At 48.4% G+C, this 18,786-nt stretch overlaps 1 protein-coding gene across 2 annotated transcripts in view; it reads left to right on the plus strand.

The window, feature by feature from the left end:
• The window catches only part of TBXAS1 (thromboxane A synthase 1), a 149,991-nt gene that overhangs the window by 124,726 nt on the left and 6,479 nt on the right, over window positions 1–18,786 (plus strand). For both annotated transcript variants that reach the window (XM_067747185.1, XM_067747184.1), the window contains exon 10: window positions 15,363–15,454. In XM_067747185.1, coding sequence (XP_067603286.1) covers window positions 15,363–15,454 — 92 coding nt within the window. The remainder of the gene's footprint in view (window positions 1–15,362; window positions 15,455–18,786) is intronic.

Here is an 18,786-nt window from a genome sequence, read left to right on the forward strand (position 1 = left end):
AAACCAAAAACGGATAACGAATGTTAGGCCCAGGGTGGGGACTGGGTGGAAGCTCCCCGGGGCTGGGCAGCTCTGTCCAGATGAGCAGCTGCCTGCTGAAGGGGGCGCTCCTAACTGAAACCTTTGTTGGATGCTTGGAGGGAAGGAGAGGGGCTTGGGCTGGGAGAACTCATTCCATTCCAGTTCATTCCATGAGACCCTCCCCATTCCATGAGGGATGAAGCTCGCAGGTCTCATTTCAGGGAGGCCTCCCGGTGACCTTCTCTCCCTCCCTGCAGGCTTGATGGGGCACACGAGGGAAGGAGGATGGCATGCAGTAGACGTTATCTCTCCCCACGCCCACCCCACAGAGCTGAGCCTTCCACATCCGTAATATGATAAGAGGGGCAGGATGTGCCAGGCCCCTCCTGAGAGGCCTGGTGGGGACCACCTGCAGGCCAGCTGGCAGGAGCCCGGCCGTCTGTCCTTGGCAGCCCCCTTCACCTGGGGCCCCAGCCTGCACCCGGCAGACCAGAGGCTGAGGCTTGAATGCCGCATCTCAGCTACTCTGAACGCAAGGCCCTGAGGCACATGCCAGCTGTGATTTCCTCCCACCCCCAATTTAATTTAAAGGAAAAAAAAAATTTCCTTCCCAAGAACCTCATTCTTATTTATCCAAGCCTACTCCAACAGCTCCCAGAGAAAGGGAAGGATGCTTTTTTGTACCCAGGCCCACAACAGTGGGGAGACTCAAGTTAGCTATTACTCTGAGGCCCATTTTTATTCGCTTTGCCACTGTCGAGGTCACTCTTGGCAAGGAAGCCTTTTCACTAAAAGCCACCAGCTGCAGAAAAGGGGACAAGGCTAAAAGTGCCTCGGGTGGAAGAGGTGAGGAAGAGGTAGGAGGTGGCCCTCAGACAAACCCCAGCTCTCCCAGGGCCTGGTTGTGTGGCCTTGGGCAAGCCACCTGAGCTCCAGAAACCCCGTCTCCTCCTGTGCAAAGTGGGCTCTTGTGAGGACCAGACAAGATGATGGGGAGGTGCTCAGCTCGGTTCCTGGCAGATGGAAGAGTTGAGGTGGGTCTCCAAGGACCAGCCGCCTCTCAGCTGTAGCCCCTGCTGCATCTTCTAGGGTTTATCTTCCAGTTTCTTCCTCCTCTGATGACAGGAGTGGGGACTTCTCACCAGCAGCTCCCCCAAGGCGGCCCCCACTAAATTCTTAATTCTCATCGGCACAACTGTTTCCATCCCTCCTGGGATGACTCCAGGCTTGCAGCTTCTGCTCACAGGGTCACATGTGTCCCAAAGCAGAAGAGTCACAAACCAAACTTCCTAAGAAAACCCCCTATATGGCACTTATGAGGAATCCTCACTACAGCCCTCAAGGTGTGGTTTCTCCCCATGTTACAGATGAGCAAACTGAATGTCGGCATGGCTTTAATAACTTGCTCAGTGTCTTCCAGCTAGATCTGACCAATTCCACGTCTCCACTCTTCCCTGTTTACAATTCTGCCTGCCGGTCCTGAAATTCAAAATCTCAGGAGTTCATTATTTAAAAAAGAGTAAATTGCTCTCTAGACTTTTTTTATAACTTCAAAACGTACTCTTAACTAGAGTTGGGTTTATTTTAAAACTGAGCTGGGTTAATGGATTTTTTAAAGAGTAATAAGTGAGGGGGGACTTCCCTGGCAGTCCAGTGGTTAAGACTTGGTGTTTTCACTGCCGAAGGCCTGGGTTCAATCCCGTGTCAGGGAACTAAGATCTCGCAAGCCGCGTGGCATGGCCAAAAAAAAAAAAACAATTAAGTGAGAATTTCTGTATGGGCAAAAGTGAGGGCAGGTCACCTCACCTCTCTGGGCTGCGGCTGTTCAACGGGACAATGCGAAGGTTAAACTCGTGTCACTTCCAAGTCTCTGCTCTTTTCTCCCAGTCACGTGCCAGCTGAGAGCACTGGGCGACCGACTCTCCTTTCCCCTAAACTGGCCAACAGATATACCTCACTTCCTGCATTTGTTACAATCTGGTACCAAACGCCACTTAAATCCTCTGGATATCGTTCTTGGGAAAGGAGATGTTTTTTCTTTTTCTCTTTTTTTTTTTTTTTTTTTTGGCTCAGGCCTAGCCCTCCCCGCTTACATCCTGAGCTGTAAAAATGGACTGAGCAGGCAACAGAGAATTTAAAATAAGCTGAGGGGGAAAAAAATCCTGCTACAATAAATCGCATCACAGTGGCGATCTCTATCTAACCAGAAAATTCTCAGCCCAGACAATGGCTCATTTATTTCCAACAATATTCAATACAACAGAATTCCAGGCCAACAAAAGGATTTCTACATGTTCTTGGAGTTGGTTGTAAAGGGGTGTAACCTACATAGAAAAGAGAGCTGTTCAATTATAGATTCCCAGGCGTGAGGGAGACCTTTGTACAAAAAAAAAAAAAATTGTAAGGTGGTCTGCTGAAAATGTGGCGTCTTCCCCGGGGAGCATCTCACCTCTTGGCAACGCAAGGCCGAAGCACCAGGCCCTGCCCGGGAAGGGCGTTCAGGTGAACATCTGGGTCAACATGGCTGCTGGTGGGATGCCGAACGGAGCCCACTGCCCGAGGCCCTCAGATGATACATTTTATAAACATCCAGGCAGGCAGCCTTGCAATACTCCTGGGCTTTACAAATACATTTAGATTCCGTGGTCAGCGAGACTATATTCTGAGCATAGGCGGGAAAAAGGCGGCAGGAAACAGGAGGGCAGGGAGGGGTCTGGAAGCAGCCTTCTAAATTTAACATGCAGTTGCTCTTAGGCCAAGTGGATGAAAAATGAATTCCAGTGCTTAAAGCTCTTATCTTTGTTTACCGTTTCCCCAAACAGTAAGTGACCCGGACTATGGCTTTTAGACTGAATTATCAACCAAGATGCACACAGGAATGAGGGATGGGATGCTGGGGGCTGGGCCAGGGGGATAAATAGAGCAGGCTGACCGCTGGCTCTCCACCTTCACGTGACATTTCCTCGGCCTGGCAGAGTGACGGGGATCTGATGTCACAGGCTGTCCCTGGGTGGGCCAGGGCGCAGTCATGATGCGTCAGACCACCCCAGACATGGAAGGCACCGTGGAGTCATCCCCCTCCTGTTGATGAGGGATCCATAAATACCCTACAGCGACCTTTTCAGATGCTCAGTAACAGCTTTGGAAAATCTCCAGTGGGCATGAGGCTTGCCTGCTTGATCGTTACGTTCTAGTCATTTGAAAATTCTTCCGTATGTCCAGTCAAAATCTGTCTCTCTGGGACTTACTGTTGGGCCTGACTCCATCCTCAGCACCTACATCCTTTTCCTTTGTCACGTGCCTGCCACTCAGGTGACAATGCCCTCACTTCTCCCCTTGGTTTGCTCTGTTCTCCTGAATGCGTTCAGTGTGACTCACAGAAGCATGTCAGTCCTGCCTCACTCTCTCTAGCTCCATCCCTCTCTCCCTGCCCATCCCTTGGCCCCATGGATGCTGGCTTTGGCCTCACTTCCCTCCTCCAGTTGACCGACGCAATGGCCTTTCCCGTCCCTCTGCCACCTTCCCCCAGGCAGCCCTCACGGTTCGGTGCTCAGCTCCGTGCTTTCCTCTCCTACCTCCATCCCAGAGCACTCACGCATCTCTGTGGGCTGAACTGGACGCCAGCCCCTGCTGGGGCCCCCAGCACCGGCCTGCCAAAGCCGAGCTCCTCCTGCAGGAGGGCAGCCTTACCCAGGTCGGTCCTGTCTCCGTCTTTCTTCCAGCCCCCCAGGGATGAAATCTGGAAATCGTTTTTAGGTCTTCATTCCCTGACCCCTTATATCCAGGGATTCACCTCGCCGGTGAGTCATCCTTTCTACCAATGACTCTGGATGTTACTCAGAATTACCTTGGGAGCTTTTACAACCAGACTAATTCCTGTGCCCGGTCCAGACCAATTAAAACGGAATATTTCTGAGTGGGGCCCAAGCATCGGCAGGGAGCAACCGAGAGGGAGACTCACGGCTTGCACTGCTCCCCTCTTTCAACCCCTTTTCCCGTTCTGACAGCTGACAGCGTCATCAGAGCTCATCACTTTTGCCTGGACTCCTGCTGTCATCTCCTGTTTTATTGCCCTATCCCCCCAACTCTTCCAAATATCCCTCCATGTCAATATCAGATCACAAAATACCATTTTCGGTATGTTACCTCTACTCACCAAAAACCTTCAGTGGCGGGCTTCCCTGGTGGCGCAGTGGTTGAGAGTCTGCCTGCCGATGCAGGGGACACGGGTTCGTGCCCCGGTCTGGGAAGATCCCACATGCCGCGGAGCGGCTGGGCCCGTGAGCCATGGCCGCTGAGCCTGCGCGTCCAGAGCCTGTGCTCCGCGACGGGAGAGGCCACAACAGTGAGAGGCCCGCGTACCGCAAAAAGAAAAAAAAAAACCTTCAGTGGCTCCCTCTTACCAAAATAACAAATCTCTGAACAAGTAGATGGTTTCCCGAACACATAATAAGTTGTAGGTATGGGACTGTATCTTATCGCCCCTTTCCCTTTTTTCCTCTCCCCCAACGCTCGGCTAAGTGCCTGTCAGGTACTTCACGTCTGTCTGAGGAGAGAACAAAAAATATTTATCTGCAAATTAATGCCATACACTCTTTCCCCAGCGCAGAAAACGGGCTGGGTGCTTTAACTATCATTTACTTAGGGGCTTATTTCTTTAAACATCACATATAATCAACTGTGGACGACCCATGCTAATGGAGAGAACCAAATCCTAAATATTACAAGACAGCAGATAATTCAAAAACTCGAATCTAGTTGATTTGGGAACGTGTTTTATGCTTATGAGGGCTTATGTCTGGTAACTGAGACAATTTTAAAATTAGGTAATTAGATGTGTCTTATTTGTTCCTATCACCATCCCCCCCCCCGACCATACACACTATAGGAATACATAACACAGTTCCCAAAATAATACACTATTTTTTCTCTCAACCTTTTCCTGAAATAGAGATGGTGGTTACATTCCAGCACACTGGAGGGGGCAGGCAGAGGGAAGAAGAGAGGAACCCACAGTGACAGTAAATAGAGGGGACAGGGGTGTCAACGAGCTGCCTTTCAACTAATTCACCGTTAAAATTTAGGCAGTATACACACCAGTTTGTAAACCGTTTACAGTATCTACTAAACCTGACCACACACATCCCCTGTGACCCAGCAATTCCACTCCTAGGTACATACCCAACAGAAACATGACTTATGTTCACTGAAAGCCATATACAAGAATGCCCCGCTTTATTCATAATGGCCCCCAAACTGGGGACAACGCAAATGTCCATCCACAGCTGGAAGGATGAACAGATGTGGAATGGACACACTGCAACTCACACCACACCACCGATGAGTCTCAAAGACACAGCAGTGAACACAGAAAGCAGGTGCAAAAGCCATCGTACTGGATGTTCCATTTACACAAAGCTTTTTAAAAGGCAAGATAACCTCTTGTGTTAGAAGTCAGGATAGTGTTTGCTTTTGGGGGGCTATGACTGGAAGGGGTCACGGGGGCACTTCTGAGGGCTGGAAATATTTTGCATCTTGATCTAGATGCTGGTGACACATCTTTGCGAGAATTGTGAAAATTCACTGAGCGCTACACTTTTGTTTGTGTTCTATTTTTCTGTGTGCATGTTATTCTTCCCGAAAATGTACAGAGGAAAGTAAGGGAGGAATGAAGGGAGGGGAGATAAAAGGAGAGAGGGAGGGCAGTTTAGGCAGCAACGCATGATGGAAAATCCTTGGAATCTGGAATCTGAAGATCTGGGTTTAGTTCTGACTCTGCCATGTACTAGCTGTGTGACCTTGGACGAGCCACTAACCTCTCTGAGTCTGTTTTCTTCATCTATAAAATAGACAACAAAAATGCCCTAGCTGCTTCACAGTGCAGTTGTGAGGACCAAATGGCATAAGGGATGTAAAAATCCTTCAGAAGGCAGTACAGTACTGCAGGAAGGGAAGTACCATTGTTATCACAGATCTCTGCAGACAGGAATTCCTGCAGAGGGTCAGCACCATCAACAAAGCTGAACCCAGGGCCGTTGGCGGGGAGGGCTGACACCGTGGTGTGTGTGTGCGGTTTACGTTCTTTCATTACATCTCCTCACCTAATCCCTTAATGGCCTGGGCCTCAGAGTACAAGAGCACCTGGAATAATCCCTGTGTTTATGTGATATGGGTTCTGTCTCATTCCTTTGAAAGTGGATATAAATAGATGCCATACACACTCTCCTAATTACCTTTTCTAAGGTGGGGGTGCCCGTCTACATCTAAATCTGCCACATTCTTTAGACCGGCACACAGGACTGTCTGGGCATTGGCTAGGCAAGCCAGCCATGTTGAGAGAAAGGAACCCGCCCCATGCCATCCCTCTCGGGTCGCCCCGCCCCACCCCCTTCCCCCACTGCTTCTTGCTCCAGGCCTGAAACAACTCACTCAGAACATCTATGGATGTCAAATCTGAAGAGTTAGAGCTGGAAGGACCCCAGCACCCCAGTTTAAGAAGTGGTCTGTGAAGAGCCCAGGCCCGGGAACTGCAGGCTTTTCTCCTGGGGTCAGTGGGCAAAAGAGCAAAGCGAGAGCTGCCAGGTTTTCCACGGTAGGGTTTCATCTTCTAGTCTGTATTCCCCAGAGAAGGAGTGCAAGCGGAAACCTCGATTTTTCCCGTGGCTGTCTTGCCCCGCTGCCCCTTGGCTGGAACCCCAAGTCTCACGGGACTGCAAGTTCCCAGCTTCTAGCGGGCAGGTGAGGGCAGGCATGACCCCGCCCACTGCATGCAACACCAAGTCCAGCACGTGCAGGTGAGCACTTAGCAATACTATCTGATGCTGCTACTTCTTGGGAGGAACAAAACTGAGGCCACCCCCCCCCCACTTCTATTTCCTTTAGGAAAATAAGAAAATACTAATTTCTCTATTAGGTCCCTGAACCTCCAGGAAAAATCTTTTTGAAAGCCATGACATTTTAATTTTCTTTTTCTCATTTAGACTCCATCTCAGCACACACCCAGTGTGAGGTGTACATGTAGGTGTGAGAGACTCAGTGTGTGTGTGTGTGTGTCTGTGTGTAATTTGCAGAGAAAATGGCACGCAAAAATCCAAATGTAGCAAAGTGAGATTAATAGGCAAGGGCAATATTTCCTACTTAAAAGTATTTATCAGTAGATTTTTCCATAGAGTTCCCTTAACCATCAGGTTTAGCTGCTGCATTTAAATATTGGTTTATAGAGCCTAAACTAAATGATAGAAAGACTAATAGACCAAGAAACTTAGAAACAAAATTAGCAGTGACTGCCCACTGAAAAATCAAATATAGATGAAAAAGTCTCCCTGAAAATTAAAGAACTCTGGATTGAGAACATAAACCATAAGGCAAAGATTCCATTTGCTTTTTTTGTTTCTATTTTCCCCAATATTTAAGAGTTAGTACTTTAGTATTTCCCAATATTAAATATTATTTTCAACCTTCTAAGAGTACAGTTACTTGTTTTACAGAATCGGTCCCAGCTGAGGTGAATTCTATAGGATTGTATAATCGCTTTCCTCCTTGACACATCCTTACAGGAGAGTTTAGAACATAGAACAGATGATGAAACATGCTCCCTGCCTCCAAATACGTTTAACCAGAAGTACTGTCTGCTTGTCTGGTACCTTAGTTTCCGGAGACCTTTCACCTTTACCATCTCATTGGCTCTGCTCTGAGAGATGGGTGGGGAAACATCATGACCTGGAACTTAGAGACCAGGTGACCTGTTGATGTTGCCTTGGTGACTGGCCCAAGGCCAGGGCCGCTGGGCAATGGATCCAGGACAGAATCCCTGGCAGGACCTGGTGACCACCCTGAGGCCTGGCCCAGGTCAGGGAGAGAGGCTGCACGGGCATCCTCGTTGGGGGGAGAGGCAGATTGATTTTAAGTTTCCTCCCAATTCGAATTCTGGGTAACATGGCCTGTGCTACAGGCTCCCAAGAGGGCCCTAGGGGATCCATTTTTAACATTATCTTTTGGAACCCCAGACGCTTAAAGTGCTTACTGGCTTGAAATACTCTGCTCAGACCTCCTGAGTCCCCCAACACTCCAGGCCAAGCAGACCCCCTTGGCCCTTACCAGCACAGACAGAGGGCCTGGCATGCCGAGGGTGACAGCACAGGGAGGGCTGGCACAAAGCTCGGCCCCGGCTCCCAGACTCCCGCCTGCAAGGACGAGGCTTCTATTTAAACATCTGGGGTGAGCTCACCAGAAAAGAAGCCTTTTCTTCCAAGGAAAAGCACTTTCTTGACTAAACTTCCCTTTCTTTCCCTTTTTCACTTCAAATAAATTCCACCCCCACCCCCAGTTTTAAGTGTTAGTTTTGCTAGACGGCAAAGAGAAATATGCAGCACGCATACAGCACGCCCACCTTTTCCGTTTCATTTCCTGACGGCCACGCCCCCCATCAGGTACCATGCCCCCTGCATTCACTCGCATCTGCCCCGGTCCAGGTCGCCCTGCACAGAGGCCTTTCTCTCTCCTGCGCCTGGAGCGCTGCCCTCCGTCCTCCAAGATGCCCCAGAACAGCAGCTCTCCCTGTCAGCCAGCCTGACACAACCATTTTTAATTCTTTAACGCATGTCAGAGTCTTTACATGGCTCTTCCACACACTATTGCTATTTCAATTTCTATTTAACACCTTACATTTTAATTTGTATTCTCAAACTTTATTTTTTCAGAATAACAATTAATAGTTATTCCAGTTAAACCGATTTTTTTAAGCATGAATAATTTATATTTCTTCCACCAAGGAGAAAGTAACCACTAATACAGATTTAGTTCTACTATATAGGTATCTTTCTTTTTCTTTCTCAAATTACAAGATTACAGCGTTTTCTTTTTTAGCCTGCCGATGTAGTGGATTACGTTGATTGATTTTTGAAATAGCCTATCATAGCTAGAAGAAATCTCACTTGGCTATAGCACCTTAACCTTTCATGAAGGAAAACTTTAACCTGTACAAATTGTCAGAATAGCTGAGAACCTGTGTACCCATCACCCAGCTTCAACAGATGGCAGCTATGGCCCCTCCAGTTTCCCTACCCTCCCCCACTATCATTGTTTAAAAAATCCCAGACATCGTATACATGTCATCTGCAAACATTTCAGTACATATCTCTAAAAGAAAAGGGCTCTTTTCTAAAACTTGACAACCAGAGGCTTCTCTGGTGGCGCAGCGGTTAAGAATCCGCCTGCCAATGCAGGGCACACGGGTTCGATCCCTGCTCCAGGAAGATCCCACATGCCGTGGAGCAACTAAGCCCACGAGCCACAACTACTGAGCCCACGAGCCACAACTACTGAGGCCACGTGCCACAACTACTGAAGCCTGCGCGCCTAGAGCCCGTGCTCCGCAACAAGAGAAGCCACCGCAGTGAGATCGCGCACCGCAACGAAGAGTAGCCCCCGCTCGCTGCAACTAGAGAAAGCCCGCGCGCAGCAATGAAGACCCAATTCAGCCAAAAATAAATTTTAAAACTTTCTTAATGCTTTAAGAAAAGCAAAACAAAACAAAACATGACCACCATACTATCCTCACACTAAAAACCGAATGGACCATAATTTCCTAAGTGCACCGAATACCCACTCAGGGTCCAAGGTCCCATGATTGCGTTATAATTTTGTTTTTAGATTGGGTTTGTTTGAACCAGCACCCAAACAAACCCATCTACTTTTCACTGGCCTTTCTTATTCATCATAAATATCCCCGTTTAGACATCACTTCCTCCTGGCAGCTTCCCCGATCCCAAATGCTGGGATGTGTGTCCCTCGTCTGCTCTCCTACAGCACCTGTGCTCACCACCCTATAACCCGCAGCCCTGGTTTGCATCCTGAGACGGACTGTAACCTATCCGAGGACACGTCGGTGCTAGCACAGTGCCTGGTCAACAGTAGGCACCAGCTCTGCAGGTGAATGAATAAGTAACAAATGAGTTCCCACACGGGACTGCTTCTCCTGCCCCCGCCAAAGCCCCTTCTGTAACATGACCCACGTTCAGTACAATGACTTGCTCAGAAGTCTGTTTCCCCCCAGAGCAGAGACTTACTCATTCTGGGATTCCAAACACCCAGCCTAGCACCTGATACCAGTGGGTGTTCCCTGAGGGGTTGGCTTTTCTACTCCACATCCTATCTGTGTGACTTTGAGCTCACAGCCTTTGCTCTCTGGGTCTCACGTTGCTCATCTCTATAATGAAGAATTTGGATTCAAGATTTCCAAGGTCCTTTTGGGTTCAGTTTGTGATTCGGAGCAGCAGCCCAGCCTCGCAGGGAGTCTCCATTTGCCATACGCTTGCTGCCCTCTGCTGGCAGGATTGGTGCAGGACCCCCCCCATCCCGGATTTTCCTGAAAGAACTATAGGCGGGCAAAAACAGGTCCCCAGGGGCGAACTCGTGCGTGAGTGAGTGGGCGCTTGAATTGCATTGCCTCACCTGGATCCGGTTAAAACGTAGAGGCCTGAGCCTTCCCCGACTCCATCCATCCACGCCTCCAGCAGAGAGGATCACTGGGGCAGGTCAGACAGAGACTCATGCAGTGGTGTCACGCCCTTGGCTGTACAGAACTAGTACCCAGGCCCCCACCTTAGACCAACAATCAAACCCCTGGGGGGCAGGGCTCAAGCATCCTTATATATTAAAAGCCACCTGGTCACTTCTAATATTCGACCACATCAAGAACTGCTGGACCAGCACGCTGATGTTGACATGTGTATCTTGAGCCCAAAGCTAAGAAGTGGTGAAAAGCTCATCCGGGGAAAATAAATGAAGACTTGACTTTATAATACAAATTTCCCTTGGCCTAGCTTTAAAAGTTCCCTTTCAAGTACTGACAGCTTCCCAGCCAATTCTGTTTGAGGAACCAATACCATTGACTCATTAGGGATGCTACTCCCAGCTCTGGTTTCTTTTTCTTTTTGAGATATATTGAGAGTTCTATATTTTGGTGCACAGTACCACTGTTTTGTTTTGTTTACATTTCTGCATTTGTCAAGACTCCTTTGGTTGCAGATAACAGAATTCATCTGTCACTAAGTTAGGTCAAAAATGGCAACTTAGGGCTTCCCTGGTGGCACAGTGGTTGAGAATCTGCCTGCCAATGCAGGGGACACGGATTCGAGCCCTGGTATGGGAAGATTCCACATGCCGCAGAGCAACTGGGCCCGTGAGCCACAACTACTGAGCCTGCGTGTCTGGAGCCTGTGCTCCGCAACAAGAGAGGCCGCAACAGTGGGAGGCCCGCACACCACGATGAAGAGTGGCCCCCGCTCGGCGCAACTAGAGAAAGCCCTCGCACAGAAACGAAGACCCAACACACCCAAAAATAAATAAATAAATTTATGTTAAAAAATAAATAAATAAAGGGAACTTACTGGAAGAGTACTGAGATGCCACCCACAGGGCTACTTGCCAGGAGCAGATGGCAATCAGGACACCAGGAAACGGTCTTTTGCCTCTGCTTCTCCACACATCTAACTCATTGCTTCTTTCTCATGGCAAACGGATTTTCTGCTCATTAATCCACAAGGCAGAACATGGCCACCAACAGACCATAACTCACCCGTGTTCAGCTTCCACCTGCTGGAGAAAAACTCCTTTCTCCTCTGTCTCAGGTCCAAATGTCCAGGCTGGTGCCCTCGTATCAGAGACCCACTCTTGGTCCAACCAACCGTGGCCTGTAGGGCTGACTATATAATTTGTCGGACCTGAGGCAAAATGAAAAAAGCGGGGGACAATGCCATTAACAGTACATACAGGGACTTCCCTGGTGGCGCAGTGCTTAAGAATCTGCCTGCCAATGCAGGGGACACGGGTTTGAGCCCTGGTCCGGGAAGATCCCACATGCCAGAGCAACTAAGCCCGTGTGCCACAACTACTGAGCCTGCGCTCTAGAGCCAGCGAGCCACAACTACTGAGCCCATGTGCCACAACTACTGAAGTCTGCACGCCTAGAGCCTGTGCTCCGCAACAAGAGAAGCCACCACAATGAGAAGCCTGCGCACTGCAACAAAGAGCAGCCCCTGCTTGCCGCAACTAGAGAAAGCCCGCGAGCAGCAACGAAGACCCAACACAGCCAAAAATAAATAAATAAATAAATTTATAAAAACAACAACAGTGCATATAAAAGTTCTTCCTATCTTCTTTCATCTCTCAAGTTATCACAGTGGTTTTTTAATTTTCTATTTAATACCAGTCTAAGTAAAGAAAACTCTAAATTATACATTATTAGCATGAATTTTACCACTCATCTCTGGATCATGCAACACCACAGTTTTAAATGTTAAGATCAGAGCATTTAATGCACATGCAGAATCACTGAATTACATAATTTGTATTTCGTGACTCACGGGACAGAAGAGACAAAGACAAACCAAACTATTGATGACTGGAAGGAGGATGAGAGGGTGCGCCAGGCTTCCCCAAGGGGGCTCGCCCTGGGGTGTGGGGACACGGGGTGGGCTGGGAGAGCCCTGCCCTCTCTGGCCAGCCGCCAGGCCCATGAATCCTGGGGCAGTGTCTAGGGAAGCGGAGCCAGGTGTCCCCCCTTCCCACAGGCTCAGCCCCCAACCCACAGTAGGCTGTGACTCTCAGAGATCTTTAAACCTCTGTGCCAGGACACGTGTTGTACCTGGACCAGTGGTGGGCAGAGGCTTGCTCGGGCCGACACAGCCATGGTGCTGCCAGCCCGGGGCAGGGACGGTTGACATGTGCCCACCACGAGATGCTTCAGGGTGAATGCACCCCATTCCTACCCTCTCTGTGCCTGAGCCCAGGCCCCTGTCGGGGGTGACGGGCAACAGTGGTCCAAGGGCAAAGCAGAGACGGGTGGCCGGGCTGGGCCCCAGGCACAGGGGCAAGACAGCAGGCAGCTGAGAACCCATCCTGGGGAGGCGGCCAAAGTGGGACCACTCGTGGGCGAGGCTCCAAGCCCCCAGCACATGCTCCATGGTCCCCTCAGACTCTACTCCCAAAACACAAATTCAAAGATAATGACGATTAAGAATCTCCAGATGGCAACCCACAGAGCATTAAACCCCAAGCACAGGGCCCCTCTCTTTGGCCACGTGTTTATCGGGCCCGCCCTCGTAGCCTGGGATGGAGGTGGAAGTGTAGGGTCGAGAGATAACCCTCTAAAGAAACAGTTCCCAGAAATGAAGATGGAGAATGTTGGAAAAGCCAACTGTTTTCATTTTTGCCCTTCAAATTCCTAAACATTAGACTGCACATGTTCTCTGCAACTGGACTTTTCTTACTCAGTATTTTATGCACATTATTAATGGCCACACTACATTGATGGCTAGACTCCAATAGATTAGCTAAGATATTTACCAGGGACGTCAAGCCTCCACGTGTCCTGGCCCCATCACTCTCCCCTCTGCCCCTCCTGGTCCCCGCATAAAATACTGTGTATTTTATGCACATCACTAATGACCACTGGAATAGAGCCTACGCAGGGCAGCCCTGTGGCAGCTACTGCAGGGCCGGCAAGATGGACTTGCCCCCAAGTGCTGCCCCCTGCTGTCCTGAGAGGGGAGGACAGAAGCAAGCCGACCTCCCAAACTGAAGACTCCTCTTTGATTAGCATTAAGTGATTTAGAAAGATGAGGCTGTCACCTATCAGGCAGGTAACTTCACTCAAGCTCTGTTGGGAGTGGGGAGAGAGGACGGGAGTATCTGGGGGAAATCCTTCCTTGCGGAAACTAGCAGAGCAGCTAATAAGCTTCTATAACCCCACCCTAACTCATCCCACTCACATGCGAGCCCACATCCAGCTTCTCAGTTCACCATCACCTCCTCCTCAGGCCACGGGGTGAGGGCCAGAGGGCGACAGGGTCACCCCAGTGGAAGTCGTCGAGGGGATGCTAGGGTTCCCCAACACGGGGTGCTGGAGTTGTGCTTCTCCACACCTTCCTCCCTAGCAGATGCTGGTAAATCAACATTTACAGCTTTTTACAATCTGATGAGTGAAGACCAAAGCTCACGGTTTTAATTTGTATTTTTCACCATGGCAACTCATATTTGTTCTGTCTTTTGCCTCCTTATTTCCTTTGACCACTTTTCTGATGAGTTTCTTTTCTGACTGATTGATTGTAGCCCTTTGGGTTCTTGTTACCATTGATCCTTTCTAGATGTGGTGATTTTTGTTGTTGTTGTTACTTTACTATTGGTCTTTTAACTTTATGATGTGCCCATTACTACCATGTGACAACCTCTCTGAGCCTCAGTTTCATCATCTAAGAGATGGGAGAACAGCTGTTCCATTGGTTTGCTGGAGCATTAAATTAAGTGTCAACAAAAATGGTCAATAAACAGGGCCATTCCCGGTAGACCAGTGGTTAAGACTCCACGCTTCCACTACAGGGGGTGCGGGTTTGATCCCTGGTCAGGGAACTAAGATCCCACATGCCATGTGGCACGGCCAAAAAATATAAATTAAAAAAAAGAAAAGAATTAATAAACAATCAATAATAAGAACAGAAAAGAGTTTTATTTGAGCCAAACTGAGAACTAGCCTGGAAGCCCACTTCCCAGATTACTCTGAGAAACTGTTCTGGAGAAGCAGGGTTTTCAGTCCAGTTTTATATCTTCTCAGAACAAGGAACATTAAACGGGTCAGGGTTACATTTCTTCAAGGTTAAAAAAAAAAAAAAAAACCCCCAAAAAAAACAGACCAGCACGTACACAGCAAATCAACATGGCCTTGGCACCTGGGAAGGGAGACTTATCATTGAAGAAGTACAAGCATTGGCGTCCCAGGAAGAGAGGCATTTAATCTCTATTTTTAACATGGACATTCTTTACTTCTGGTCAGTGTGCCCTTTCCTTTAATAATTAAAGCAGATGTACAATGTATGTTTGGTAAGCCACAAACAGGCTATTTTAGTTAGCATAAAATTCAAGTTAACTCACGTATAAGCCAGATTGGCTTTCCTATATCTCAATATGTAAAAATTTCTTTCCTCATAAGGGAGTGTGTACAACATGTAGCCTGCCAGATCTTCAGCTCTCAATAAACGCTAGCAGTGCAGCTGCTGCCATTGCTTTATTACAAACTTCTCTGACACTCAAAGGCCCCGCAGTCCCAGGCCTGGCCTGGCCATCTTCAGTGATGGACAGCACTGGGAAACAAGCACGACAGAACGTGCGGAATATTCTGATAGAGTGCTAATCTAACGCAATTCGCATAGTATCACTTTTCATCTTGTGGGTTTCCATTTAAGTCTGTGCAAACATTGGAGCTGGGACTCTAAAGTTAGCAGAAAAGACAGAACACCGTGTGACTCGGTCTAACTCAACATTCTTTGTCACCACCCCTCCATCAGCCGGCCCCTGAGTACCGCCACCTCCAGAAAGACCTGCCCTACCTGGACATGGTGATTGCAGAGACCTTGAGGATGTACCCACCGGCTTTCAGGTAAGCCTACCCCAGGGCCCCTGCACCCCAGGACCCCTTCAGCATCACTGTTTGGAGTCCTTGTTAGTCCTCAGTCTGTCACCACCTGGGTTATGAAGAATGCTGGACCCAAGCTCCTGGAGGTCGAGGTCTGAAACTTGGGTTTTTTAATCCCCTGGGGCACTGGACGCCATGCCTGACATAGGGTCACCATAGCAATAAATGTCTGGCCTATATTCCTATATGTTAACCATGTTTTCAAAGCGTCATTGGTCTTTTCTTAACATGACCTTCCTCCCCAACCCAAGCCGAACTCTGACCTCCTAGCCCTTAGATGGCTTTTGCTGCTCCCCTGGTCACTTCATTCATTCATTCACCAACTATTTATTGAGCATCTGCTCTGTGCCCCACACTGGAAAATCAGCCAAAACAGATAAAATGCCAGCCCTTGGAGTTGATGTTCCAGGGGAACTTCCAAGGCCTGGGACGCTCCTTCTTATTCTCCAGCACTCCACACCCATCCCATCCTCAGAGCTCCAATCCAAGACTCACCACTCCAGGAAACCTGGCCAGCCTCACCCGTTTCCTGCCTCTCCTCCCCCAGCACTTTGCACGCTAACTCTACTTCATATTATATTTTTGGATAATTCTCAGCTGCTCTGCAACATTTCACCAGTGTGCAGTCATCCAGTCACACCAACCTGTAAGTGCCTTGAGAGCAGGAATCAGGTCTTCTGCTTCTTTCAAACTCCCCCAAAACAAGATGTTACCGAACCAGGCTGGTTCACCCCACGCACAGCAAGCCAAGTGCTGAGATGCTGAGGTTGTCAGCAGAGAAGAGATACATTCACAAGGCAGCCAAGCGTGAAGACAGGAGAACAAATCTCAGATCTGCCTCCCCGATGGCAAGGGGCGCTGGGTATTTATGGGACAAAGCTGTGGCGTGGTGGGTCCTGGGAGCATGGGAAAAGGTAATGATTGGAGATGAGAAAAAGGTGAGGCAATCGTAGTTCTGCACAGGTGCAGCTAAGCTACAGGCTTCTCCACGGGACCCAAGTTCAGAAAACGTCTGCGTTAGCGCGTTCCGAGGATGGAGTTTTGGGCCCTCTGACGTCAAGAGGTCACCAAGCGAACACTCGCGCATGCCCAGTTGGAGGGTCGGTGGTCTTAATCAGTCTCAACTGGCTCAAGCTCCAACTAGACACAGCTGACTCCAAGCTCCTGAAAAACAACTTGGGCAAACATCTTATTGTTTAAGCTACGTGACGCTTGCAGGACACGCAGCTTTTTCTGTAGCAACAATTAAAGTGAGCTTGATCAATGAAGGCAAGTTTAATGGGTCTAACTGATGAGTACTCTTGGTTTCAGAGGCATCCCATGGAGCACAGGGGTATTCACTTTGGTCCCCAGGCCCTTAGAGAGTGACACATTGCCAGATTTCAGGTTCTAGAAACAGAAGCGACACAAAGCATTTAACTGTATATCATAAATTCCACTCTGCATCTCTAGGAAGTAATGTACCACAGAAACCATATGGAGATAACTTTTGCCATTTTAAAAAGAGAAAATGTGGATGATTTGTAGGTATCTCAAAATTATATTCCAAACCGAAAATATCATAGAGAGTGTGGTTGTAGATATTGTCCAAAATGTTCAGACCCAGAGCCAATATAGAGAATTCCTGGGGTGTGAGTCAGATCACATCATCCTCAAGCACACATGGTTTCAGTCTCCTGGTCTGGGAGCAGACAAGGAACGCCAGGGCTTGCCTCATTGCTCTCCTGACGCCAGCATTAAGACCTGATTCCACAGGCCTTCCCCGACTTCTTTAGGAGCCGAGCAAACTGTCATCCAATCTTTGTTTCTGCATGATTTATACCAGCTTCCTTCCAAGGGAACTGTGGGCAGCTGCTATACACGTGAAATTCAAAATAAGACATTCAGTGATAAAACAGAACAAAGGCTGTTTAAAGGAAAGAATCCTTTACAGGACCCCAGAGATGGCAATAACTGGGGTCAGGCTTGGTAGCTGAGACTCCTGGCAGAGAGGGAAAGCAGCTGAGTTGAACAGTCATATTCTCTAGTGGGAGGAAAGTGTATAAATTGATCAAAGACACATCATTTCCTGGATCTAAACTCAATGAAGAATTCATCACCTGAGACCTGGTATAGATGACATGTTGAGAGACAAAGTCAGCAGTCTCTTCAACACCAAAATTCTGCAGTCAATTCTCCTTCTGACCCTTTATAAACAGCAAAGTGTAAAAGGAAGTCAGCGAAGGCATTGCTCTGGGGAACCAGGATGCTCGTGATCTGAGAGTACCTGGAGGGCAGGACAGGACAGGACAGAAACCAGAGTATCTGGATGAGTTCGTTAAAATTCCCAGTAAAAACATAGAGCCAGTTCTCCATAATGACAGAGCGAGTCTAGACATAAAGTCAAGACAGTCTCGGTCCTGCCCTTAGTTTACTGTGTGATCTTGGGTAAGTTCCAGACTGTTCCGGGTTTCTGTTTCCTGTGTGTTCAGAGGGCACACAACACCTGCTCTGCCTACCCCAGAAGTGTTGGGAGAATCAGTGGGACAGTAGATGTAGAAACGCAGTACCCCTGCAGGCAGTGTGCCGTGTAAGGTATGAAGTAAAGAAAAAGCAGCACAGAGCTTAGAGTTGAATGGCCTGACCCCGTGTGGCTCCAGTCTCGGGCAAGCCACACTCTCCCTTCCCCATACCTACTCCACTGGTGTTTTTAATCATATCACTCTGCTGACTTCTGTTATCAAACAACAGAAGTGAGAGAGGCAAGTCATCATTATTCTCACCCAGACAAGAGGCCAATTCATTTTGGCCCTGGGCATAGGATTTGGGGGTGAACATAGCGACAGTGAGAATTTTATTTTATATTTTATTTTACATTATTTTTTTTTAAGATTTTTTTTGATGTGGACCATTTTTAAAGTCTTTAGTGAATTTGTTATAATACTGCTTCCGTTTTATGTTTTGGTTTTTTGGCCACGAGGCATGTGTGATCTTAGCTCCCCGACCAGGGATCGAACCCATACCCCGTGCACTGGAAGGCAAAGTCTTAACCATGGACCACCAGGGAAATCCCATTACTTTATTAATTTTTAAAAATATGTATTTATTTGGTTGCACCAGGTCTTAGTTGCGGCAGGCAGGCTCCTTAGTTGCAGCAGGCAGGCTCCTTAGCTGTGGCATGCGAACTCTTAGTTGTGGCATGCCTGTGGGATCTAGTTCCCTGACCAGGGTTCGAACCTGGGTCCCCTGCATTGGGAACACGGAGTCTTAACCACTGCGCCACCAGGGAAGTCCCTACTTTATTATTTTAATCTTAG

This window comes from Pseudorca crassidens, chromosome 8 (assembly GCF_039906515.1).
Source record: "Pseudorca crassidens isolate mPseCra1 chromosome 8, mPseCra1.hap1, whole genome shotgun sequence".
Taxonomy (NCBI): Eukaryota; Metazoa; Chordata; class Mammalia; order Artiodactyla; family Delphinidae; genus Pseudorca; species Pseudorca crassidens.